Source organism: Jaculus jaculus, chromosome 3 (assembly GCF_020740685.1).
Source record: "Jaculus jaculus isolate mJacJac1 chromosome 3, mJacJac1.mat.Y.cur, whole genome shotgun sequence".
NCBI lineage: Eukaryota > Metazoa > Chordata > Mammalia > Rodentia > Dipodidae > Jaculus > Jaculus jaculus.
Genome location: NC_059104.1, coordinates 59476216 through 59502902, shown reverse-complemented (window position 1 = coordinate 59502902; position 26687 = coordinate 59476216). Strand labels below are relative to the sequence as shown.

Genomic DNA, 26687 nt, shown 5'->3' with positions numbered 1-26687 from the left:
GTGTGGACTGGACTCAGGTTGCTGGTGTCTGACCCTCCTAGGTGGGTCACATTTTCCCTGGCTGCTTCCTCTTTCTTCACACACTGCTCATGGGGAAGTCCCTACTGGGCACTATAAGAAGCCTCTGGGCTCTAGAAAGAAAGCAGTTCTGCCAAGAGGACAAGATGAGGTGCAGCCTTGCCTTCCTGCTGGCCCTCTGCTTCCTTCCCGGCCTTGCTGCTGGGACTTTGGAACCTCTAATCTTTACTACAGCTCCAGGCCCAGCTCAAGATCTGACTGCACCTGGCTCAGAAGCTCCACTGGCCACATCTTGGGCAGAAGGTGATGCTGTGTCCCAGGTGAGATGGCTGCAGAGTCTGCATGAACTGTGTTCATTCCCTTTCTCTTGTGTTTTGGGGACCTAAATACAATTTCACGGATGGCTAGACCCAAGCTCTCTAAAAGATTTATGACTCTTTCTGTTCACTATAGGTGCTCTGGAAATGAATTAGGTTCTGGGTGAAATAATTAACTTGTTAGCAAGAGAGACAACATCCCAGTTCTCTAGCTGGGCATTTGGAGAAAGATACCTTTTAAAAAGGTTCTCCACCCAGGCTGTATGTGTATTAGGATCAGTGTCAAGGGGTGTTCTAAAAATTCAGATGCCTGAGTTCTACTTACATAGATGTTTAAAAATCAGGTATTGAAAGAGGTGTGTCCCCACTTGATTCTAATATATAGTTTGAGATGTGAACAGTTAGGGAAGGGACTGTACAAGTATTAGCTCCAAGGAAGTTTGTCTAACGGATGCTGACCAGAGGGATCCCTTAGAGCATGAACAATAGACCTGGAGGGCGTGGGCGTATCCATGATCCAGAGGAGCCTTTGCAGTGTTTCTACACCTAGTGTGTGAAGAAGATGGTTAACAAGTATGAAAAGGAATTACTGGTCTCCAGAAAGTGCCACTATGTATGGACGTTTCCCCAGGAAATGTTAACTCTTTTCACTCTTCTTTATAGGGAATTTCTAGGGCCATTTCCAGTGCCTGACAACTGCAGTACTGACAAACCACCATGCACCACAAAGATATAGGTTAGTGAAGCTCTCCAGGTAGAAGAGCAGATGTCCCATTTCCTTGGGGGATGACAATCCTTTGGTTCTACCCTGAATATATAAGAAGAGTCATAGAAGGGCTGCAAGAGGAGGGAGTGAGGAGCAGTTCCCATTTCAACTCTGGATTTTCTTATAGGAGCCTTCCTCTGAAAGCCCTCCTAGGATAATATGACAGAGTAGAGGGCTTCTAACTCCATCACAGCACCTCCTTCTTACACAGTTTTCCCCTGTATGCCCTGAATAGAGAGATGGGATTCAGAACAGGCTCTCTGGAAATGGTTTAGGCTGAGTGAAATAATTAGCATGAGCAGACTGATTTTGAGCTGGGTAACTTGCCACTTTTGTGACTTTAAGCCAATGACTTCATCATAGTCATCTTTACTTTTAACATCTCTAAAGTGGGATCATCAATTTTTCTTAATTCCTTTTATATATTTTATTTATTTGAGAGAGAAAGAAAGAGGGAGATAGAGGGGGAGGGAGAGAATGGGAATGCCAGGGCCTTCAGCCATTGCAAATGAACTCCAGGCACATGTGCCACATGGCTTATGTGGGTACCGGGGAACCAAACCTGGATCCTTAGGCTTTGTAGGTAAGTTCCTTAACCACTAAACCATCTCTCCAGCCCTACATAGTGTATTTTACTTAACCCTAAGGATTAGGAAAATATCGGGCTGAAATAACAGAAAATAAAATGCAAGCAAGAAACAGGGGAATTCAAATAACCATTATCTGATGAGAAGATAACTATTTAAAATTAGATATGTAATGGCAGTCCAACTGCACTTAGAGGTTTTCATTTCTTTCCTAGTTTACTTGTCTAACTTTGGTAAGTCAGTATCACAGCTCCAACCTCCTCTTTACAGTGGACCAGGTGTCACTTCCACTGTAAACCTACTTTCCTGGGCTGACTGTCAGCTTGATGAGCTTGTTGTAAAGTAGTGGAAAACCCTTTTATAACTGTCATTGAGCAAGTTCCAAACGTATCATTTTCTGTGCTTTCAAAACGTTAAGTACCATTATTTTATGTCATGAATCTTTGTGGGCACTTAGATTTGGCTGCTAATTAGAGCCAATTGTGACCTTAAATTACAAATGTGAGTTGCACCTTTTGCTGGAAGGATCAGAGCACTGGGCACAGCCCCACAGAAGGGGCTACTTCTGGTCCTGCTTTTACAGATAGAAAGAGGCCCAGGGCTGAGCTTTACACAGTCACTGGCATAGTTGGAACTATTGTGACTCCTGCTGCCATTTGTCTTTAGGTCCTGGGACTGGTTGAAAAGAACCGCTAGGAAACTTGTAATAATACACACCTGATTCTCAGGCAGAAACTGGTTTTAATTGTCTTCAAATGCCAGAGCCTGAGATATTGTAGACAGCAGTACGTGCTGATTGAACACGTACTAAGTGGGAACCTCACGGGACAATGTGTATTGTGGGACCTATTTTCCCTCCACCATGGGATCACAAATCCTTCTAAATACCAAGGGGACAAACATGTATCTCTGTCTCCCATTCCCCACGTTTTAGTCATGCAGTTTAATATTCACCACAGAGACAGACTCATCACCATTAGCTTCATTGTCTTTGAATTCGAGGAGCAGAAATATCTCTAATGGGAGACACTGATCAAACTTATGGACCATTCTGATGTCAGCTGAGCATGCTGGGCTGATGATAATCAGGGTGGGAGCTGGGATTCCACAGCATTGGGACAGAGATGTTCAATAGAAACCAGTAGGATGGCTGTCAGCAAGGCTTATAATTATTTGCCTGTCTTTCAGGTGAACTTCAGTATTAAAAGTTGTTAGTGGTTCCTAGTTGATTGCCTAGAGATTGTTTGATGATGTCAGTTGTTTCCTGAGTTGACAGAGCTTTTCAGAGAATTCTAAGAAGGGTCCAACCCTGTATTGTGTGCTAATTAGCCTCCCCTTGTCAATTGCAATTCAAGATTTTTTTTTCATTTCTAGACAGTTATTATAATAAGCTATTTCTTCAAAAGTCCATGATACACTGACCCTTCCTGTAAAAGACTTGGCATGCTTGAGTTGGAGTCATTCTAACTTTAGATGAAGTAAGAGAGCTAGAGTCAAGAGATGCCAGCCTCTCTGACAGGCTCCTAGTGTCTCTTGTACAGTCCTTGTTTATCCTTTGCAAAGAACCTCCCTCTATCCACTCTTTCCTCTTGCTCTGATGTGCAACATAAACCTGCTTACCCCTCATCCTCATTCCTATTTCACACTGGTAGAAGGATGTATCAGACAAGAAAGGCCAAGGTCAAAAAATTCCCTAGTATGGTAGGTTTACATACATATGCACACATATATTTTTTCATTCTGGTCATCTTAAAGGAGCTTAGTTTCAATTAAAAACTTAATTGCAAGAGCCTTAATTAGCCCAGAGGTCACTGATGGGTAAGCTTTGATTACAGAAGTATCTAGGCTAAACTTATCCAGGAGTTTTGGTGGTCAGTACGTGTTAATACTCAGAGCGTGTATTCTCAGCTGCAGCCAGATCACAGGAAGAGAGAGAGCGGGAGAGGGAGCGAGAGCGAGAGCAAGAGTGAGCAAGCCCAAGTCTTTTTAGATTCTGAAAGCCACAGCTTTCCTTCTTAGCTTCAGGGTAATGCTCTCTACAGGTGAGCTCTGGGCTGGCCTTCAGATAAGATCATTAAGAGGCATAGGCAGCTGGCTGCCAAAAGTTACTTTGCAAGGCAATAGTTGTAATAAAAAATATGTTAATTGTGCCAAGATCCCCTTGGGGTGGTTCAAAAGGGACAAAAGTAAAACAGGATCTTTCAAATCTGTCACTTTAAAATATTCAGTGGCATCGAAGTGTGAGCTTGAATATCTTAAGGAAACATCAAATATTTTTAAATGCCTTTTTTAATGTAAGGGGTAAGCTGGAGCACTTCTATTTAAGAAATTTGTACAAAATCTACCAAAGTCATACACTACTTAGTTTTTTTTTTAAAGAAATAGATGATCTGTTTCCACTTGGAAGTCATGTGGATTTTGTAATTTCCCAGCTGAACAAAAGGTATGAATTGGCTTTATGTATTTTCACCATGACCCATGTCTTTCATGGTTTCTTCATTCTAATTGGAAGGAACTGGGTTGGAAGCGAGGTAAAGGTGAAGGGGGAAGAAGAGTAACAGAAGGAAAGAGAAAGAGAAAACCACAGTAACTGATCACCTACCAGTGCCAGAGATTGGGTTTATACTGCTAGGTTATTCCTGAGGATAAACCTGTGACCAGGCCACTTCAGTTTCCCAGAGTAAGAAACTGACCTAAGGAGGTATCACTTCCAGCAAGTGCAAGAATTGATGTCCAAACTCAAGACTCTCATTGTCTCTTTTTATCACTCTTTGCATAAAAACAACAATGATTTTCTTTAAGACTCAAGTATGGAGAATCTGCCCTTCTGTATGGGCTGCTGACACAGTGGCCAGCAGGTAGGGGTGCTGCTTGGCATGATTTTAGAATGCTCTTTGTTTATTTATTGGACTCTACTTACTAGCCTTCAAGCACTCTTTTGACAAGCCAATTTTTGTCACTTCCATTGCCAAAACAGCTCATCTCCCAGCTTATTACTGATATTCACCTTATTATTTTTTACAGACATTTTCCAATTTCACCGGTTCAGTGAGTGACCGTGGGATCTGTCAGTGCTCCGTATCCCTGCCAGACTCTACCTTTCCTGCAGACAGAGTGGAACACTTGGAGTTCACAGCTCGTATACTAGCCCAGAAGTTTGAGAAAGAGCTTTCTAAAGTAAGTGTTTCCAACCAATGTCTTGATTTAGAGTATACCTCTTATGTTCCTCCTTATAGCAAGGCAAAGGAGAAATCAGGAAGAAAGTGGTATCAAGGCTGTGTATACCACGGAAAACGTCACCCTAGGACACCGGTTCTCATAAGTCAGGAGGGTGCCAGTCCTGTAATTCTTATTTTGTTTTGTTCCTTCTTCCCTCTGGGTTTCTTCTACAGCTTACCTCTATCTTTGTCTTTGCTTTCTCCCCTTTCCTCCATTTTCTTTAGTTCTATCTTCCTTCTCTTATTCCTGTTCTTCAATTTATGCCATTTCTGTTTCTTTTTGTTTCTTATCTCCCTTGTCTCAATCCTTCATTTGTCCATTCTTTCTTCTGTCTTTACCTTTCCTGCTAGACTCTTTTACTTCTATACTCTCTTTTGTCTTCTCTTTCTTTGTGATGGTGCTTTCCATCTCCTCCTTTTCTCTTTTTCTTTCCTCAAACTTTCCCCCTCTCATCCTCATCCCTTCCTTTTTCTCCACCTTTTCCCTTTCTTTCCCTCTTTTTATTCATATATTTAAATCTGTGCTGTTTACTTTCTTTTCCTCCCTTCTCCTCACCCTCCCTTCTCCTCTCCTCTCCTCTCCTCTCCTCTCCTCTCCTCTCCTCTCCTCTCCTCTCCTCTCCTCTCCTCTCCTCTCCTCTCCTCTCCTCTCCTCTCCTCTCCTCTCCTCCCCTCCCCTCCCCTCCCCTCCCCTCCCCTCCCCTCCCCTCTCCTTCTCTTCCCTTCCCTTCCCTTCCTTCCCCTTCCCTTCCCTTCTCTCCCTTCCTTCTGATTCTTTCTTTCTTTCTTCTTTCTCTCTTCTCTTCTCTTCTCTTCTCTTCTCTTCTCTTCTCTTCTCTTCTCTTCTCTTCTCTTCTCTTCTCTTCTCTTCTCTTCTCTTCTCTTCTCTCTCTCTCTCCTGGTAGCTATTTGCTATTGTCTAACTGGGAACCTTTTATTCAATGTATCCTTGGGAATATGAATCAAGACTAATAGCCTTGGGAAGACCCCTAGCATGGTCCTGTTTCTATCTACCCAGAGAAAATTGTCTAAAGGGTTTGCCTTTCTCAAGCCTGCTGGAGCAATATGGTTTGTCATTCTAGTTTTGACCCCTTCTAGCTTTTTAGCAAAGTTACAAATCAATTAGAAAGGCTTCTACTTTTTGTACAGCTGAAGTCAAAGCTAGGCTATAATCACACTATGCATTATTTAATACAACCCCATTAATTTACAAGGAGTTCTGGCTTTACTGCTGGATTCAAACCAAGTTTTCTTGAGCAATTAAAGCCACCTCAACATCCAATAGAGTTATCCTTTAAGACAAAAATTATGGTGAGGCTGGGACCCTACTTTCAACTTGAATTGGTAGATAAATATTCTAAGTTAAAATGAGTGCCAAAGAAAATGTGTTTGACTACTCCAAGAGCCCAGCTTCTAAAGAAATAAAATGTCCTTGAATTAACTAGTAGAAAAGGCACAGCACTAAATTATAAATTCCAACCATTAATATTCATAGCCTTATTCCAGCATAATCAAGTAAAGATAAGAAGTTATGCATGAAAACATAACAAACAGAGGAAAATCCTAGGTAAAAATCTTTTCAGTTAGAGTCATTTGCTTTGAGATAGTGGAAGCCACTGATTTACATGTTGTCTTTACTGGCAAGAGTATGAAGGGCAGTTTGAAGCCTCTTGCTACTCCAGGAAGAGTATGTGACTTGCCAGGTTTCAGAATATGGAGCATTCAATTCCAGTGCTATTAGGTGGAGATGGGGTAGCTAGCATCTGCTATTAGTTGGCAAGAAAAGGGGGCAGAGCAGATGCAAAAACCTTTAGTTCTGAAAGTGTCAATAGTTGGTCCAAAAAATAAAAAAATGTGTCTGAGGCCCAAGAAAGGAATTGATGTGTCAGCTGAGATTTGCATGATCAACGTGTCATGGCAGGTGATAGCAGTGATGATAGTAACAGTCTGTTCATCTGCGTTCATCCAAAGGCTTCTAGTTCTGTTTTCCTCTCAGCCAAGCCTTTAGTGGAGATAGGCCAGGCATTCTCCCTCCCACTTTAGGGATAGAAAAATATCCGAGGTTCATAAAGACCAAAGGACATGTCCAAGTCTATTCTTCTATTGTTTGTTAAGCTATGTGAGGAAGCTGAGTCCTCACGTCATCCTTGTTCTCTTTTCTCTGGCCAGACTGTTATCATCTTCTCCCTCAGACCCAAGAAGAGATATAGTAGGTCAGTAATACCTTCAAATCCAAAGTTATCTCTTTAGCTGAGGGCTTCTGACTTGCCAAGTGAGTTATTGTGGTTAGCTCTGGGTTGCCTTGGAAATCTCCATTTATCCAGGGGCCTAGGGGAATGCCCATTTCGGGCAGGCCAGGTGAAAGGTTTTTGGCTGTGTTGAATTGATTCATTATCTGTCACCACACAGGGAAGTCAGGTAACAGCCTCTGCATAAGATGCTGAAAGCATTTTAGACTTTCCTGTTGCTTATGACATGTCATTTGTGACTGGCCTTAGGAAGGAAAAGGCACAAAATGCAGTTCAGTTTTTCTTTCTTTCTTTCTTTCTTTCTCCTTCTTGGGAGGCTTCTAGTCTTTAGGGCAAGTTATTTAATATGACACATTTGCTAATAGATCCTCATGCATGAGAAGGTTGAGGTAGCCTGGGAGACATTTGGGCAACTCATAAATAAACAACATTGATTGAGCAATGTTTTGTGCAGTGAAATAAAATAAATTAAAAGGTCAGATTGAAAAACACTGAAATCACCATTTCCCTACTAAGTTCTAGAATTTACAGGGCACTCTTTAGATAGGCACATAATGTACCTATCTCTAGTCTTTATAATGATCTTGTAAGCTTGATGCCACTACCCCTAGTTGGGGGAGAAAACTAAGGCTTAGAGAAATGGAGTGATTTTCCCAATAGGTATTGAAGTGAGATTTGAGCTTAGGAAAGTCTTGCATAAAAATGCTCCATGTTTTGATGGTATTTTCAGGCTCAATTAACCTAATTATATTGGCTTTTAAGGGTATGTTGAAAATAACAGTATGTTGCAAAATGCATTTACTTATTTCAAGTAATCAGGCCATAGTTATGATCATAGGTTTTGAGGAACTGGCAGAAATATGAACTAGACTAATTCAATAGCTTCATGGCCAGCTGCTCTACCTCCTTACTTATTACAGGACCATATTTATTCTGAGAAAAATAGCAACTGCTCCCAAACAAACTACTTTCCAAATAAACTGATTCTTCATTAGTGACGTGGTTTAGTACCTAGCAAACAAAATAAAACGGAAGCTATGAGTACCAGCCTAGTAACTTGAAGGCACATATAAGAGTCTTAAATGCTTACACTTGTAGTGATGATAAAATGGAGATAAAGATGGCAATGTGACTATCCTCGTCCCAAGGTTAGATCTATACTCTTGCTGGCATGTTTTGCAGCTCTCTAACCTCTAAATATCACTTGCACCTATCTAGTCATCAGTTGTACAAACAAAAATGTCTCCAAACATTGCTGAATATTCCCTGGAGACAAACTCACTGCCACCACCTCCCCTCTGTGCTTACAATCACTATTCTACATCTAAGTACTTTCTAGGAGGAGAAATAATGGCATTAAGTGCCAGTGATAAGGGGCTGGACTCATCTCTACATACGTCGGTCTCTCTCTACTGAGCCCACACATCTTGCGACTAACTGGAATGTTTTTTGAGCTGTCCATGAGATCTCCACACGACAGGCTCATATGTGTGAGAAGTTCATGTGACCATGTTCATATTTTGTCCTGCCTTCCAAAACTCTGGATAAATTCATGTTTTCCTGAATCCCACAGAGCTTTCCTCTGTCAACCAAAACAATGCCACCTTTCCAATGATGTTTCCTTACATACAGATTTAGAGAGACCCTTTGTTTTATAGTTGAACCTAGTGAGGCACAGCACATGTTCTCACAGGTCCCAAATTGCAAATCATGCTTGAGTTTTCTGTTAGAATCAGGGGGATCCTGGGAGCCCCATCTTCTTTAGCAGTGGTGACAGTTGCATCACTCATTTGTGCACAACAGTGGCTGCGACAGGCCACCCAAATGTTACAGGAAAGCTGAGGATGTTTCATGTGTTCTAAGAACTGGCAAAGGCAAATGCCAATATCCACATTCCTTTTCCAGACTTTCATTTCTGCAATGGATTGGCGCTTTATTATTATCTTTTTTCATCATAGACAAGGTTTTATGCCCCTTTTTATGGAAATTAAAACCTGGCCACTGTATGTGTAAATATACATCTCTCTGTGTGTGTGTGTGTGTGTGTGTGTATTTAATTTTTTAATTTTTGTTTTTTCAAGGTAGGGTCTCACTTTAGCTCAGGCTGACCTGGAATTCACTATGTAGTTTCAGGGTGGCCTTGAACTCACAGTGATCCTCCTATCTCTGCCTCCCGAGTGCTGGGATTACAGGTGTGCACCACCAAGTCCTGCCAGCATGTAAATTTTATTTATTTATTTTGAGAGCAACAGACACAGAGAGAAAGACAGATAGAGGGAGAGAGAGAGAATGGGCGCACCAGGACTTCCAGCCTCTGCAAACAAACTCCTGACGCGTGCGCCCCCTTGTGCATCTGGCTAACGTGGGACCTGGGGAACCGAGCCTCGAACTGGGGTCCTTAGGCTTCACAGGCAAGCGCTTAACTGCTAAGCCATCTCTCCAGCCCCTTTTATTTATTTATTTATTTATTTATTTATTTATTTATTTTTCAGCATATAAATTTTTGAAGGAGACCTTTTGGTTCTTTGTCCCCTGTGCATGAGTGCATTTGTGCATGGGTTTGTATACACACACACACACACACACACACACACACACACACATTTTAAACCTCCCCATCTACCAAAATGTTATGAGCCTTCTCAGCCTCTGAGTGACATGTCTGATGGCAGTGAGCATCTCTTGCCTGAGGAGAGGAGATACATTTGTGGTGCCAAGGACTGCATTTTCAATTTTCATTTGACTCTTCTTCACCTGAAGCCCCAGCCCTTCAGGTCTGTGGCCTATGAGTCTACTCTAATTTGCGCTGTGGGGTTAAGTAGAAGTGCTACAATGACAAGAGTTAGGGCTGCCTTTGCTACTAGAAGGACCAAAGGTCAACATCTGGCTTGGAATTCATCCAGACACTATGGATTAGCTACTTGACATTAGTGAAGCTTGTGGAGAAGTATTACTTATTCTCACATTCTTCAAAAGAAAGTGAAACCAGCAACTTTTAATGAGCAGGTCCTTTAAAAGTCATGACATTTCTCTTAGATATCAGATAAAGAAACTATCACCAACTGTTTATTGAATATCCATTTAGAGATTCTAATTATACACTAGGCTGCCAAGGGAGTTTTTGGAAGCATTTTAACTTAATGATCAGACATTTAAATATATGCAACAAATGTTTAATTTAAAGGTCTGATTGCAATAATCAGTTCTTGGAATAAATGTGAGTACACTTAATGAAATGTGCACCTTATAGCTGTGCCTACACTCACATATTGTGCAGTAAGTTGGGTCATTGTGCCATATTGTAAAAGGCAGAGGGCCCACTGCATGTGATCCTCAGACAGAGAATTCTTAGTGCATTTCTCCTTCTTCCAGAAAGTGGTTGGGTTCTAAACAGAAGGAAAGAAGCAATGGTGATATTGTCCCCAATGAACATTTTAAAATGTCTAGAGACATACATTTTCATTTGTCACACAGGCTGGCATGTGGATCAACTGAGTATCCTACAATATACTACACAGGACTCCACACGAAAGGGATCAGTCTAAGATGTGAATAGTGCTGAAGTTGATAAACTCTGATTTAGAACAAATGAGAGGAAGGATGACCAAGAAAGACTAATCCCTAGTTTTGTTTGGGAAGGTTATATTTTCATACATGAAGCAGAAATTAAAATACACAAAAAAATAACTCTTTTCAGTGTATGTAAGTGCAACCTCCAACCATAGTGAGATTGTTTTTGTATGTAGATGTGTGGTGTGCATACATGTGTGTATGTGTATTTGAATGTATATGGGTACATATGTGTGTGTAGAAGTAAATGTCAGGGGTTCTCTCTAGTAACTTTCCTCTTTATTCCTGGAGACAGGGTCTTCCCTTGAGCCTAGAGATCTAGAGATTCAGACAGGATAGCTAGCCAGTGATCTACAGGAATTCCTATCTCTGCCCTGTCAAGAACTAGAATTACAAGTGCATACCACCACTCCAAGCATTTTATAAAGGTGCTGGGGATCTGCATTCAAGTTCCTATCTTGTATGGCAAGCACATTACCCACTGAACCATATCACAAGCACCAATATATTCTATTTAAAAAAATAATTAAAAATTTTTTTTCGAAGTAGTGTCTTATCCTAGCTCAGGCTGACCTGGCATTCACTATGAAGTCTCAGGGTAGCCTTGAACTCACTGCAATCCTCCTACCTCTGCCTCTTAGGAACTGGAATTAAAGGCATGCACCACCACGTCCAGCCCCAATATATTCTTTTTAGTCTGCATTTGGATATATTTAAACAACCTGGTTACAAGTATTTTCACCCATTCCTTTAAGATGAGTGACATAGATCCAATAGTCTTCAGGGTTTGAGGTAGGGGAGGACTGCTTGCTGTTTAACTCTGGGAAATGACTTGAGATTTTTGCATCCTCTTCAGGTAAAGGAATATGTCCATTTAATCAGTGTGTATGAACAGAAACTGGTAAACCTGACTATCCGAGTAGAGGTCATGGAGAAGGATGGCATTTCTTACACTGAGTTAGATTTTGAGCTGATCAAGCTGGAAGTGAAGGAGATGCACAAGCTTGTCATACGGCTGAAAGAGAGTTTCGTTGGAAGCGCAGACATTGTTGACCAGCTGGAAGTGGAGGTGAGGAGAAAATCATGCCTCAGTGTATCAATAATGATTTCTCTTCAATGACTGAATAAGTCCTGGGCCTTGGATGTGAAGTTCTCTTTCCTTAGTTCTAATTCTGCTACTGTCCTTTGACCAGGTAGCACATCCCACATTCTGCTATGGATGAAGTCTTTTTTAGTGTAATAAGCATATTTGAAACACATAGAAGCAGATGTGAAGTGGTCAGAATTCTGCCCCTGAACCAAATGTTCCTTCAAGTGTTAATGGTCATGCTGTCAGGTATCTTTTGTGCTCTGTATTTTTCCTTATGGTCTTAGAAATTCCTAACTTATCTGATTTTGGACATGTGGGGCTTGATTTTCCTTTTGGGTGACGATCTAATCTTTGATTGCTCTTGGAATTTTTCTTCAAATATTGACAATCTATTTTAATAAATTTCTCACACATTATTTTAGTGAAGTCTTTTAAGATCTGTGGATAAAGACTATCACATTAATGTTATGGTTGGGTAATTTACATCAATGAGAATTTACTAGAATAGTCATGACATGGGCTATAATTGAGAATTCTGGTTACATATTTTAGAATTTAAGTTTTCTATAGTCCTCACCATTCATTAGAAACTTAATTATAATACAACATGAGTAAACATGATTTTATAGGGGAAGGTTATTAGAAATGAACTTTAATGGACATTTGTGAATGCCTAGAATGAGCCTGTGGTCTATTATTAAAGCTGTTAAAATCTTTGCCATTTTCTTCTTGTCACACACATCTGCCTGAGATGTGACAGGCTTTCACGCTAAGCCATAAAATGTATTCTTTCAAATGAAACCATTCAGAAGAATCTCTGGTGTATTCTGTAGCAATGTTTCACTAAATGACAAATTCAGCCCTGGAATGTTTATGAAAGAAATTGCACAATAATATAAAGTCACTCCGAAGTTTTATTTCCTTAGATAAGGAATATGACTCTCCTGGTAGAGAAGCTGGAGACATTAGACAAAAACAATGTCCTCACAATTCGCCGGGAAATCTTGGCTCTGAAGGCCAAACTGAAGGAGTGTGAAATGGCTAAAACTGAACTTGTTCCTGCTACCCCACCTCCTCCTGCTCCTGGTAAGCATGCCATATCTTTTTACAACTTGAGCAAGACCCTGCAATGAGTCATAAGGGTTGTGGGGAAGGAATTCTGAATTCCCATGGTATAGGAAGGACATTTTTGCAGTTCTGCATTTGCTTTTCCATGTTTTAAGTTCTCCTACCCCAAGTAGTTCTATTATTAACATTCTGAGGTTCATAGAGGAAGAGAAAAATGAGTTGACTTAAAACAAAACCCACATGTTACACAATATTCCCTTTGTATTTGCTAAGAGGAAATATGGGATAGAAGAGTTATGAGGCTAAAGAGGATAAGGTCTCTGGAATCTATGTGTGATACCACTTTGCTGTGAATGGTAAGCATTATTCCTCTCTTTTAACAGATGAGCCAGGTACATGCCTTGGTTCCCCTGGCATCCATATCTCTTGCCCTCTCTTTTCAGTCCCCTTTACTTTACCTTCTTCTACTTTAAAATGCATGTTGAACACCTGCTGCATTCTGTGTTCTGAGATTCACTGAGAATTAAAGGATGGCGGTCCCACATGCTGTATACAGTCCTTGTGAGTATATCCATCCATACAGGAGAGTAGGATGACATCTTACTCTTCTCCAGGGTAAATACAGCATGGAGGGTGTGGCAATCTGAATACACCCATGAATTGAGACTGGAATGGAGGCCTCAGGTACATAGCTTTGCAATCCCAGAGACCCGAGATTCCCAGTTATCTGACTATGGGGAAAAGAAAAGATCCTTCATCACCTCATTTATAAAATGAGAGAATAATCATGCCCACCTTATAGAGTTGCTATGGGGATTAATGAGACCGTGCCTGGGAGGCTCAGGGCTCTGTAATAAGCACCCATACACAGCAATGGATATTATTAGTAATGATGATAATTGAAGTGAAAACCTTGCTGTGAACAGAGGAGGGCGGGACCTGGTGCACTGCAGTATATCCCCAGCCTCTCAGCCATGGCATTCAGCCCTGTCCTTCAGAGATACCATGTCAAAGGAACTTTTCTGTAGGCTCTGAGCATCTCAGCCTGAATGGGGACTCTCTTTGCATGAAATCATGCAGGCTTTGTTATTTTTATGAATTCCAATCCTCACAAGCTGTTTTCTTCTGGACTGTGCATTTCTGGATTCTTGTCAACATAGCTGATTTCTTTGAGGCTTCAATTAGCTATGGCCTTGGTTAAAACCCTCTCGGTTTTGTTTAGAAGTCACTTTTCCATCCATCTGCAGCTGGGAAATCTGTCCTAGTTTTAGGGCAAAGACCATAGTCTGTCTCGTGGGACAAACTAAAGCTGAATTTGGTTTGAGAACAGCAGTATAAACATGTGTTGGAAATGGGAGCTGACTCTGTTGGATCATGAGGGCTCATTGAGGCAGGGGTTGAATGTGGCAACCTCTGATAACATTGAACAATTATGTCTCCCTCCTCCGGCAGATAGTTCTCATGGAATAGATGTTCCTGGCATAGTTATCTTTGTATCAATTAGAATAAAGATATTTGAGACATATCAGGCTCATCTAGCTTAGCCCCTTGATATGTCCAAGGAGAGGGTTGCATGGCCAGGATGCCATTATTTTCCACACAGGCAAGTAGTAAAGGAGCTGAAGTGAAGTGACTCTCTGGTCATCTCAGGACTTCCTGATTTCTCAGGTATCACTCACATAAGGATGGTAATAAAAATGCACTGCTTAGTATTTAAGGAGGAATGCAAGTGAGTCTATTGAATTCTTTTCATCTGACTTTTCCCCCAGAACTTTCCCTTAGACCTTCACACTTAGACTTCTATGAAATTCTGTCAGGCTTGTTGTTTAAGCAAAGGGAACCCAGATTTCCACTCACTTTCCCACAACCATGGCTGCACCTGGGTCCCCGCCAAACCACTTGGCCCTCCTCCAACTTTGTTCATATTATATTTATGATGTTTATATTAAACTGACTTTTTGTCATGTTTTAAAATCAATTTCTTTCACTAGCTTTCTTTATGTTTAGATTGGTTAATAATGCAGAATTGGGAAATCCCCAGGCACCATGAAGTCATGAGCCTGTGGAAACTTTAATTAAAGTTACTCACTACTATGGGACTTTAAAATGTGGCCTGCTTTTTTCACTGCAGAGTTGCATAGAGGAACATGTGTAAGTCTCAGCTCTAAAGAAGTTCTGTGGTCTCTGGACTCTTTCTTTGCAGCTGAAGTTTGCTAGCATTGTGATCAGCTTTAGACCCAAAATGTATATTTTATGTTCGCTAAAATGAAATTATCTATGTATTATCTATCTACTTATCTATCATCTATCTATCTATCTATCTATCTATCTATCTATCTATCTATCTATCGATCTTCCTGTCTGCAAATTACATCCTTTCTGCTTCATTTCATAGAACTTTCTAGCTTAATATAATTGGTCTTCTATTCATTAACTTTTCCTCTCTTAAAGCTGACTATACTTGTTTCTTTTCTGAATAGAAATGATAGCATATTGGAAAAATGTGATAAGTATTCTTAGTGGTCATAGTTTTGCTTGGGAATTTAGGCTTTGCTGATACAGAGCAAGCACCCAGTAAATGTTTGGGGATTAAATGGGACATAAGGGACTGGAGAAATGGCCGAGCACTTAAGGGTGTTGCCTGAAGGGCCTAATGACCTGGCTTGGTTCCCCAGTACCCACGTAAAGCCAGATGCACAAAGTGCCACATGCATCTGGAGTTAATTTTCAGTGGCTGGAGGACCTGGTGTGCTTATGCCCCTTCTCTTTTTCTCTTTCTCTCTGCAAATAAATAAATGGCATATGAAAGATCTAGGGTGAACTGCTAAAATTTTAAGTTTAGAGAAGCAAATTATCCTTAATTATCATATGACTATGATCAGTTTAATTGTCTGATTATTTTTTGTCTTTTCATTTTTTTTCTTTCTTAGAGACAGTCTTTCTTTTTAGTCCAGGTCGGCTTGAAACTCATGGGGATCCCATTCTCTAAGCTTCTTAAGTGATGGGATCACAAGTGTGAGCCACTATAGCTGGTTTAATTGCCTAATTCTCACAAGCTAATCATATTCTTTCTCCTCTTAGTTTACATTAAGTTCAGTTGCCCAGGTGAGAAATTGCATTGATAGACCCAAGATTGAATTTCCTCTGCAGGCATACCATGTTTGACTTAAAACAAAACAAAATAAAGTACTAACCATGATAAATTCAAAGAGACAAATGGAAATATCTTGAAGCTCATGAGGGTGGCTACCTCAGATATTTTTAACATTCCAGCCAAAAAGCCAAAAGCCACACAGCACAGCACATTTCAGGAACTCCAGCTAGGCACACTTTGCATATCTTTAGATTGAAATCTCAAACCCATCACCACACCTTAAGATCTGCCCAGCAACACTATCTTTAGCCAGGAGACTGCAGATGCAAACTACAAACTAATAAAACAGTGAATATATTGGGGGACATCTATTCAAACTACCACATTCTACCCCTGGCCCCCAATACATTCATAACAATCACACATTTTAAATTGTATTTAGTTCAATTTCAAAGGTCCCCACAATCCTGACCAATTTAAGATATTAAGTCCTGTAAGATCAAACAAGTCAAGTACTTCCAACATATAAAGGCACTGAGTAAACATTTTCAACTGGTATAGCAAGGAGAGACTAAAATAATGCAAACTCAACCACCATCAAGCAATCATCAAACTTCTGCAGTTCAAGTTCAGTATAACCAGAGACTTCTAATCTCCAGATTTTCCAATTCCACTTCTCCAGCTGGGCAGAGTAGCCAGGGACACTTCCATCCTAGGCCAACAGTGTGCTCTATGGTAGCCCTTGCATAGTTCTGGCATATCCAAAATGTCTTCATGCAATCTATGGTCTATCTTCCAAAGGCTCTTGTAGCCTATCAGGGCATCAGGCTCTGCCTCATGCCACATCTCAACAGTGGTTCCTAGAGCTGTGTGCAATTCATGACCATGCCTGTCATTTTTCATGCTTTTAAAACCACTTCCAGGAGTGTAGGACACAGCCATATTCTTAATTCAGGGACTAAATAAATTGTAACCTTGAAAAGCAGGTACCTTTATCAGTCAACTCTTTCCAAAAGAGTTTGCCTTTCTATGATAGTCTTTCCTCAGGCATCTTTACCTAGTTTTAATGTAAAGCAGCTGGGCCATCTTCCTTAAGATTGCTAATGTGTTTGACAATAGCAGGTTCAGTAATCTAAGGCCAGTCTCAGTGCCTGTAATTTTAACTTACTTGAGATTTTCCAGCTTAAAAATCTTAAATCTCTCAGTCCAATTATCTTTATCCAAGCACATCAGTCCACTACTAGTTTAACCTTGACCAAACTGTCTGGGCATGGGCAGCAGGATGCAGCCAGCCCTTATGCCAGTAGCCCAGTTCCAACAAATTCCTCTGTAGTCTTTCCTTCCCCATAGAAAGCTCATAAGCCAAGTATTGAAGTTCAATACTGTCTGCACTTAGCATTCACAAACTCTAATTAGAATATTCCATAAAACTTGGCTTACCACTCCAGAAGGCACCTTCAGTTGCAAGCACCAAGTCCATGCCCATTCCTCCAAAACAAAGGTTCCAAAAGATCAACATCCACATGGTCAGGTTCAACTCAGACCACTCCTCAGTACCAACTTCTGTAAGAGACAACTTCAGGTTGTCTGAGATAAACTTCCATACCAGGCATAGGTATGGAGGATCCAAGGGACACTCCATAATGGCAGAAGAAGCTGTCTGCTTTCACAGGACCAAGCACAGAGAGAGAAGCACAAGTCAAAAAGCCAAAAGCCACACAGCACAGCACACTTCAGGAACTCCACCTAGGCAAACTTTGCATATCTTTAGATTGAAATCTCAAACCCATCACCACACCTTAAGATCTGTCCAGGGGCACTGCCTCTAGCCAGGTGGCTGCAGATACAAACTTATGAAATAGTGAATACATTGGGGACCATCTATTCAAAGTACAATAGTCCCCCAGACTTGGAGAGTGTGACAGAGATGTCTCACTGAGTATGCAGCAGCCAATGTCTGTAGCACTGTCAACAATGTTTAGGGTCCTCCCCCGCACCCCATGAGGTAGGGGCTCATAGTGCAGGCTGCTAGTCTTAGGCTGAATTCACAGTGATCTCCCTATCTCTACCTTTTGAGTGTTAGGATTAAAGGCATGTATCACCATGCCTACCTCTGAGGCTTTGTTGCTATTTCTTCTTTCATTTTTAAATTTATTTTATTTATATTTATTTATTTGAGAGAAAGAGAGCTAGCAAGCAAGATATATAGAGAGAGACAGACAGACAGACAAAGGTAAGGTGAGTATGGGACATATCAGGGCCTTTTGCTGCTACAACTGAACTCTAGACACTTGTGCCAGTTTGTGTGTTTGACTTTATGTGGGTAGTAAGGAATTGAATCTGGCCTGTCAGACTTTGCAAGCAAGTACCTTTAACTACTGAGCTATCTCTCCAGCCCCTCTTCTTTCTTTTGACTATATCTTCATCCCTAACAAAGTCCAAAGAGAATAGAGGATAAAAGAGCCTAAAAAATGTACAGGGGAGTATTTAGGAATAGTTGGGGAATGAGTAAAAGAAATTATAGTTTGGGGGCTGGAGAAATGGCTTAGCAATTAAGGTATTTACCTGTAAAGCCAAAGTACCCCAGTTCAACTCTCCAGGACCCACATAAGCCAGATGCACAAGGGGGTGCACAAGGCAGGTGTCTGGAGTTTGTTTGCAGTGGCTAGAGGCTCTGGCACACCAATTCTCTCTCTTTCTTTCTTTCTGCCTCTTTCTCTGTCTCAAATAAATAAAATATATTTAAAAAAGAAATTAAAGTTTCACTCAATGTTAATATTCTTAACAGACGCAATTTAAAATTTCTGGCTAGCTTAGGAAATGATGAACCATTCCCATCATCATTAGTAGTAGTAGTATTAATACAATTATCAGCAGTAATATTTTTGTACTAATAAAAGGTCTACTATTATTATTTTTAGTATATTAGCAATAACAATAATAATTGTTATTTTGGTTCCTTCATATCTAAAGATTTCCACATATAGAAACAGAATGATTTATCTTTAACCCCTTGATAATGCTTGAGTAAGTTATATGCATCATGAATTTTGTGAATTTTTTTTTAGTAGTGTGTTGGGATATTGTCTTTCCAGGAAGCTAAAGTTCAATGAAGCAAACAACTCTTAAGTCTTCCAACCTGAAAGAAAGGAGTGACTTTCATTTCCTCACAGTGAAATGTAGTTGAGTAAATAAGCTCTCCAAAAGGTATTTTAACTAGAAGATCCAGTCTGTAGCATATGGAAACTGAAGCAGTTTTTGTTATCATTAAACTGAACACACCACTAACTTTATTTTAATAATTCATACATTGTTTCATAAACAAAAGCAAACAAGCATTGATCTGAGAGATCACTTTTAGGAGAAGAAATAATAATTTACAATTTTATTTATTATTTCTTTAGTAGAGAGCAGTCTCTTGGCTGTATACTCATTGGTTTTTTATTTATGAAATGGCACATGCATTATTAAAATAAACCTGTGACTGTGTTCAGTTTAATTATATGCAAAATTATTTGAGGCTGGGTACAGAGTAGTTGTATTTCTCTACCTGTTGTGTGGTTGGCTGGCTTTCCCACCAACTGTAGATTTATGAGAGCATTTAAGGAGCACGTATTTAATTCTGGGTCTGAAATGTCCCACAAGATTGAAAAAATAAAAGCAGGATTTTTAGTTACGGTTTCACCTCGGAGCAGTCTTTCCATGAGGAGGGCAGAGAGAGAAGCACTTAGTAAGGGGAGGAATGGGATTTTTTTGTTTCACATTGAGCTGAGGTGGACAGTTTGTTGCCCCCGCCCCGCAGCGTTAATCCCAGACACTTCTGTGGGGCTCTTCTTTTGGCTCCAGTTTACTCCATGATTCCCAGATTCCCTCCAAGCACTTAAAGCCAGATCTGATGCTCAGGTTCAGCTCTCTCCTTCCTTTGCCTGATCTGAGCACAGGACGAGGATAATGATCTCAAAGATTCTTCAAGTTGGATTTACTTTGTGATGCAACAAATTATCTCACCCTTTAAAAAGAACATTTGTTAAGATGCCAGAAAATGTGTGTTCAACTATTTGGATATATGTTATAAAAATGCTGAAAGAATTTTATTTCATTTTTTATGGTTCATAAATGCTTTGGTTGGCAGCAATTTAGAGGGTATGCAATGCAAAAGGCCAGTTGCCTAGCCTGAATTATTTATCCAAGAGTTACATGGAACACAGATTCAATGGACCAGTGCATCTGGTCCCACTTGATTGTACACATTGTGACAATGACCATGTCAGAATGGGAAAGATGAAATACTTGCCCATCATCCTGTGGCATAGTAGCATATGGGCAATTAACAGCAGGACTCATCTGGTAACTCTGAGGCAACATGGTCACTAAATGACTTATGTGACAGGATATGCACTGGGCAGAGAACAGGCAGCTCTTAGCTCAATGAACTTCTCAAGACTGAAATCTCACCATCATGGGATCATCTTTCTGGATCTAAGAATTGCTGAGTCTAAAAATTCCTCTTCTGAGATTATCTTGGAGTAAGATTGTTACCTGCTATGGATATGCACTTGGGGTCCCAGCAAAGGCAGAGAGACTCCCCCAGGACCAGCCTCCTTGTATCATTGTTCTCCCTGGTGCTGACCCTGATGCATAGATTTTTCTGGATTTTCTAGATTTCAGAAAAAAAGATGAGTCTAATATCATTTTATTTTCTTAATTTCTTTAAAAAAAATTTTTTTTATTGGCAAGTTCCACATTTGGAAAAAATTTCCTAGGGTAATTCTCTCCCTAACACCACTTTCTCCTTTGAAACTCCACTCTCCATCATATCCCATCCCCCTTTCAGTCTCTCTCTTATTTTGATGTCCTGATATGCTTTTCCTATTATGGTAGCTTTGTGTAGGTAGTGTCAGGCACTGTGAGGTCATAGATATACAGGCCATTTTGTGTCTGGAGGAGCACATTGTAAGGAGTCCTACCCTTCCTTTGGCTCTTACATTCTTTCTACCACCTCTTCTGCAATGGACCCTGAGCCATGGAAGGTGTGATTGAGATATTTCAGTTCTGAGTCCTCCTCTGTCACTTCTTATCTCAGCACCATGGTGCCTTCTGGTTCATTCCAAAGTCACTGCCATCTGAAAAGAGAAAGTTCTCTAGCATTAATATATGGGTATGAATGTTAAGAGAAGTGCTTACTGCATTTTGGTGAGCACAGTATATACTTCTAGCCACACAGCAGCAGATGTTACATCCCTAGAGCTCATGACTACCCCTGTTGAATATTTTCATTCAGGAATATATTTCCTCCCATGGAATGGGCCTCCTGTCAAATTAGATGGTGGTTGGTTTCCCCCATAACAGACATTCCACTAGTGCACCCATTGGCTCATTTGGCCTGAATGGTCAGATATAAGACTTGCAGTGTCCACTGTTGGGTATCTCCACTGGTGATTTCTCTATCTCCCATTGTACTTCATGCAGAATGGCTTTTTCCAGTTTTCTGTCAGCTGGTCTACATGGAAGAGGTTTTCAGCTCAGCTCCAGCAGGGTTTCTCAGTGACCTTGCAGCCCAAGTATGTGGAGTCTTTAGCAGTAGGGTCTTACCATATATTCCTGGTGGGAAACCAAGGGTCTTGGCAATGGCCTGTAATGTTTTGGGGGTATCAGGGACCTCCCTGGACAACAACTCACTGAAATGTATCCCATCCATGGCACTGAAAATTTTCTAGTAACAATCTATGGCTCCTGTGTGTTCCATTGTCCAAAAAAGTAGGGTTCCATATGACTTATTGATATCCTCTTAGATTTGATTAGCCCTTCCTCCAACTTTCCTTACTCAGTCTCTTCCCATGATCTAACTTAGGCCTTATCACCCCCATTAATCTGTTCTTCTATTTACATATGTATGTAATTTCTCTATGAGGAAAAAAATGAAATAATCATTGCAAAATTCTTTCTGGTAGAAAAAGTATATTAAATCTAAACTCTCCCCTTTTCTTTTTCTGGATCCTCAAACTCTAAAATATGGACCCTTGCAGTTTCATTATATCCACTTCTCAGACTGAAAGCTCATTTGTGGACATAGAAGACAGTTCTTGGTAGTTTTGACAATGGGTTCATATTGAGGTTGAAACCAAGAGTTTTTGCTTTTTTCTATCAGAGATGCTGTGATGGTTAATCTCCTGTTATCAACTTGACAGGATTTATAATCACCATGGAAACAATCTCTTAGGTATTTTTTAGATTAGATTAATTAAGGTGAGAAGAGCCCCCTCCCTTAACTGTGGGCCATTCCATGGGTTGGAGGTCTTGGATGGTATAAAAAGGAGAGAGCTAGCTAAGCATTACTATTCACTGTCCTCTGCTTCTTCACTGTGGACTGAATGTGACCAGCTTTGCTTCATACTCCTGCCACCAGACCTTCCCTGCCATGAAGAACTGTAACCTTGAGCTTTAAGCTGAAATAAACCCTTACTTCCCCAAGATTTCTTCCTTAAATTGTCAGGTATTTCATTGGTCACAGCACTGAAAAAATAACTAATATAGTTGCCATTGTTACTGAACCTTGACAGAAAAAAGAATGAGGGATGCCTTTGGTTCCTAGGATATTAAATGGGTTATTCATTTTTTCTAAGAATATCTTTTTAATGTTTCTTGTTTTATAGGGAGCTGCAGTCATGGAGGTGTGGTGAACATCAGCAATCCATCTGTGGTTAAGCTCAACTGGAGAGGGTTTTCCTTTATATATGGTGCCTGGGGCCGAGATTACTTGCCCGAGCAGCCAGAGAAAGGACGGTACTGGGTTGCACCTTTAAATACAGATGGGAAGTTACTGGAATATTACCGACTGTACAACACACTGGATGATTTGCTGCTGTATGCATCTGCTCAACAATATCGGATTGCGTATGGTCAAGGGAGTGGTACAGCAGTATACAACAACAACATGTATGTCAATTGGTATAACACAGGGAACATCGCCAAAGTTAACCTGACCACCAATGCAGTGGCTGTGTCTCGACCTCTTCCTAATGCTGTCTATTCTAATCGTTTTTCTTATGCTAATGTGGACTGGCAAGATATTGACATTGCTGTGGATGAGCATGGGCTGTGGGTGATTTATGCAACTGAAGCCAGCACTGGTAACATAGTGATTAGTAAACTCAACGACACCTCGCTTGAGGTGCTAAACACATGGGTTACCAGGCAGTACAAACCATCTGTTTCCAGTACTTTCATGGTATGTGGGGTTCTCTATGCAACTCGCACTCTGAACACCAGAGCAGAAGAGATTTTTTACTACTATGACACAAACACAGGGAGGGAAGGCAATCTAGCCATCAAGATGCGCAAGATGCAGGAAAGGATTCAGAGCATCAACTATCACCCTTTTGACCAAAAGCTTTATGTCTACAATGATGGCTATCTTGTGAATTATAATCTTATCTTCCTACAGGAACCCCAGGAGCCTGTGTAGGTGTTAGGGTAAAGGAAAATATAATATCTATTGAAAATGGTCTTCTTGTTTAGACATTTGTAGGAGAATCTAGAAGTGAGTTTCTTTAGAAATAGTATTTAGTAGAGACAGTTCCACCACACTAGAGACTTAGGATTTTTTTTTTCTCCCTGATTTGATGCGCTGTCTTGAAAACCACCTGCCTCTTCACATGCATTTACCAATTACAATTAGGTTCTTCAAGGATAGGATTATCAGAGGCCAAATGTAGTGTGGGTCTAATGAAACCTGTAGTGAGGTGGCAACAGGAAATTAAGGAATTTAGTAAAGGAGAACTTAGTGTGGATTAGGGGGATTATTTGTACAGGAATAGTTGGTTGATCACTAGTACTTGACTAGGCAGCCCCTTTAATTCTTCCATACATGAAAAGAGTCTGGGATTTAATTAGGTAGGTTAATACTGGAAGGTACATTAGGGGACTGTATTTTCAATGTTGTTTTTTTACTAGCTCCTGGAACAATGTCTTGTCTATTTTGGACAGGTAACATTGGCATGTTATGTTTTATCTGCTAAATGCTCTGAGTCTGCTAGCATTTTAGAGGATATTTTATGAATTACACTGTACACTGCAAATCAATCCTGGGAGTATTGGGCTTTCATTTCTCTCATTGTCTGCTGACATGATTGTTAGTAGAACCCCCTACCTTGTGATTCAATTCTCAAAGCAGCTGATATGTTTAGAACCAGGCTTACCAACCAGTTCCCTTTTTCTACTGCTTGTTATTTTATGTTAATTAGTTTTCTAAGGAGTAGATGTAAAATGATTTTTTTGTCTAATTGTCAAGTTTGTTTACACAACTCCAAGGTTACATGCAAATCAGATGCCCATGATAAAGTGATAGGATTTCTAGTGATACAATGAAGTCTGTGAAATGTCATCAAGACTTGTAATAAATAAGTCATGCCAATTATTTCATGCAATTTTTGTCTTTAAACCTGGACCTTATAACAAAGTGAAAATTTAATGTTTTTCTAGAAAGACATATATAACAGCCACTTAAGGTATCTGATAAATCAAGTCAGGTGTTGAGAACCTTACAATGTAGGCTCTCCTATAACATCTGGTATTTCTAATCAATGTACAAGTCCTAGTCAATAGGAGTCACCCTTTAAATGCTGTACTCCTCCTTTAAAAATAATGATTAAGGGTTGGAGAGATGGCTTAGCGGTTGAGCGCTTGCCTGTGAAGCCTAAGGACCCCGATTCGAGGCTCGGTTCCCCAGGTCCCACGTTAGCCAGATGCACAAGGGGGCGCACATGTCTGGAGTTCGTTTACAGGGGCTGGAAGCCCTGGCGCGCCCATTCTCTCTCCCTCTATCTGTCTTTCTCTCTGTGTCTGTTGCTCTCAAATAAATAAATAAAAAAAATTAAAAAATAATGATTAAAATGTGTTTTGAAAAAACATATTTTGTTTATTTACTTTTTGAAAACTGTGTGTGTGTGCATGTGCATATGCATGTGCACCCACAGACACACACATGAATATGTACATACATGCACATACACATACACATATTTATAAAAATAATATGGTCTTTGTAAAATTTTACTATTTATTTGCAAGGAGAGAGAGAGAGAGAGAGAGAGAGAGAGAGAGAGAGAGAGAGAGAGAGAGAGAGCACATCAGGACCTCTTGTTACTACAAAAGAATTCCAGATGTATGTGCCTCTTTGTGCATCTGGCTTTACATGGGTAGTAGGAAATGTTACTCAGGTCATCAGACTTTGCAAGCAAGTACCTTTAACTGCTAAGCTATCTTTCCATCCTCAAATAATTTGTTCATCCTGGAAGCTTTTTTCATCTGGGTCTGCTCTATTATCTTTGGGGATTTGACCTTATGTACTTGTTAATTTGCATGACTGGCCTGATTATGCTCAATGCTAGACTATATTTGTGTGGCTTTTATTCCTTTCCCAATTGAACTGTTAACACAGATGAGAAAACCTCCAGACATTCTTCAAACAGGAGATCCTGGACAGAAAAGCAAGGGAGACTAACAGGCTCTTTCAGAAAGAAAAGTTCCTTTACCAAAGAGAATGTGTTTGGGGACAAACCGCCTGGGCTGGAAGGACAGATAGATCAGATTAATATAGTATTTCTACTAAGATGTTCATTTTAAATCTATGCCAAGCTTTTTTCAGTGAGCTGGAAGCTATAGTTTTTGGTATTTTTGGAAGATTTTTCTCCTATCTTTTCAGGGCTCAGTACAGAGACAGATATAGCCTTCAAAATGCAGCAGTATATAAAGATAAAGGCATGTATGTTATGTGAAATGTAGGTTAAAAACAGTGATGTTACATTTAATCTGGCTTAAGGCAATTTTCCAGATCAGTGTTTCTATCAAGTACGCAGTGTGACCTCTGGAGCTTCTGAGAAGGAGGCAGAAAGCCAAGGTAACCCTAGCAATCAGCTTCTCATTTGAACTGCTTGAAGTGTTTGCCTGAAAATTCCCTTCAGAGCCTCCTTCTGACTGGCCCAGTATGTCAGCAGACTATAGTGGCTTCCTGCAGGAACTCTGCCTGCTGGAAACGTTGAATGATGGAAGGATTCAGGCCCATGGGTTATTACAATGTACTTACACAATGGAAATTTTAGCCCAAGGTTTTTAAACTAGAATCTGTTTGAAACACACACACACACACACACACACACACACACACACACACACCTACCTACCTACCTTTAAATAAGGATTATTGAGATATAATTTACATGTGGTAACACTTGCCAATTTTTTTTTCTTCAGTGGGATGGGCAGGAGAAAGGAACCATCAGAATGTAACCCAGTGGGAATATGAACAATTTGTATGTTTTTTTTTTTCTGTGAAGCAGAGAATGACTATAGCCCAGACTGACCTTGATCCTCCTACCTCAGCCTTTTAAATGCTGGGAATAAAGGTGTGCACCACCATGCTCAATTTATGGGAATATGAGGAACTTGGAGTATGTTTACATATTAAAGTTCTCAATAAAATATTTTATAATTATGTCTATATATATGTATGGATTTGTCTGGTGTGTGTGTGTATGTGTGTGTGTGTGCACGCTTACCATGGTACATATGGAGATCTGACAAAAACCTTGGGGTATTTATCTTCTCCTTTGAGACAGAGTCTCCCTTGTTTTGTTCTTGCTGCTTTTCATGCTCTAGTCTGACTGGCCTGTGAGGAGCTTCTGGATTCTCCTGGCTTCATCTCTCAATTGC

At 40.3% G+C, this 26687-nt stretch overlaps 1 protein-coding gene across 1 annotated transcript; it reads left to right on the top strand.

Annotated features, from left to right (window-relative positions):
* On the top strand, positions 1-24731 carry Olfm4 (olfactomedin 4). The gene is made up of 5 exons (XM_004650771.2): positions 1-338; positions 4713-4865; positions 11582-11794; positions 12742-12901; positions 22631-24731. Exons 1-5 carry the CDS (start codon positions 90-92, stop codon positions 23440-23442), a joined length of 1587 nt encoding a protein of 528 aa, XP_004650828.2. The 5' UTR covers positions 1-89; the 3' UTR covers positions 23443-24731.
* The last annotated feature ends 1956 nt before the right edge of the window (positions 24732-26687 follow it).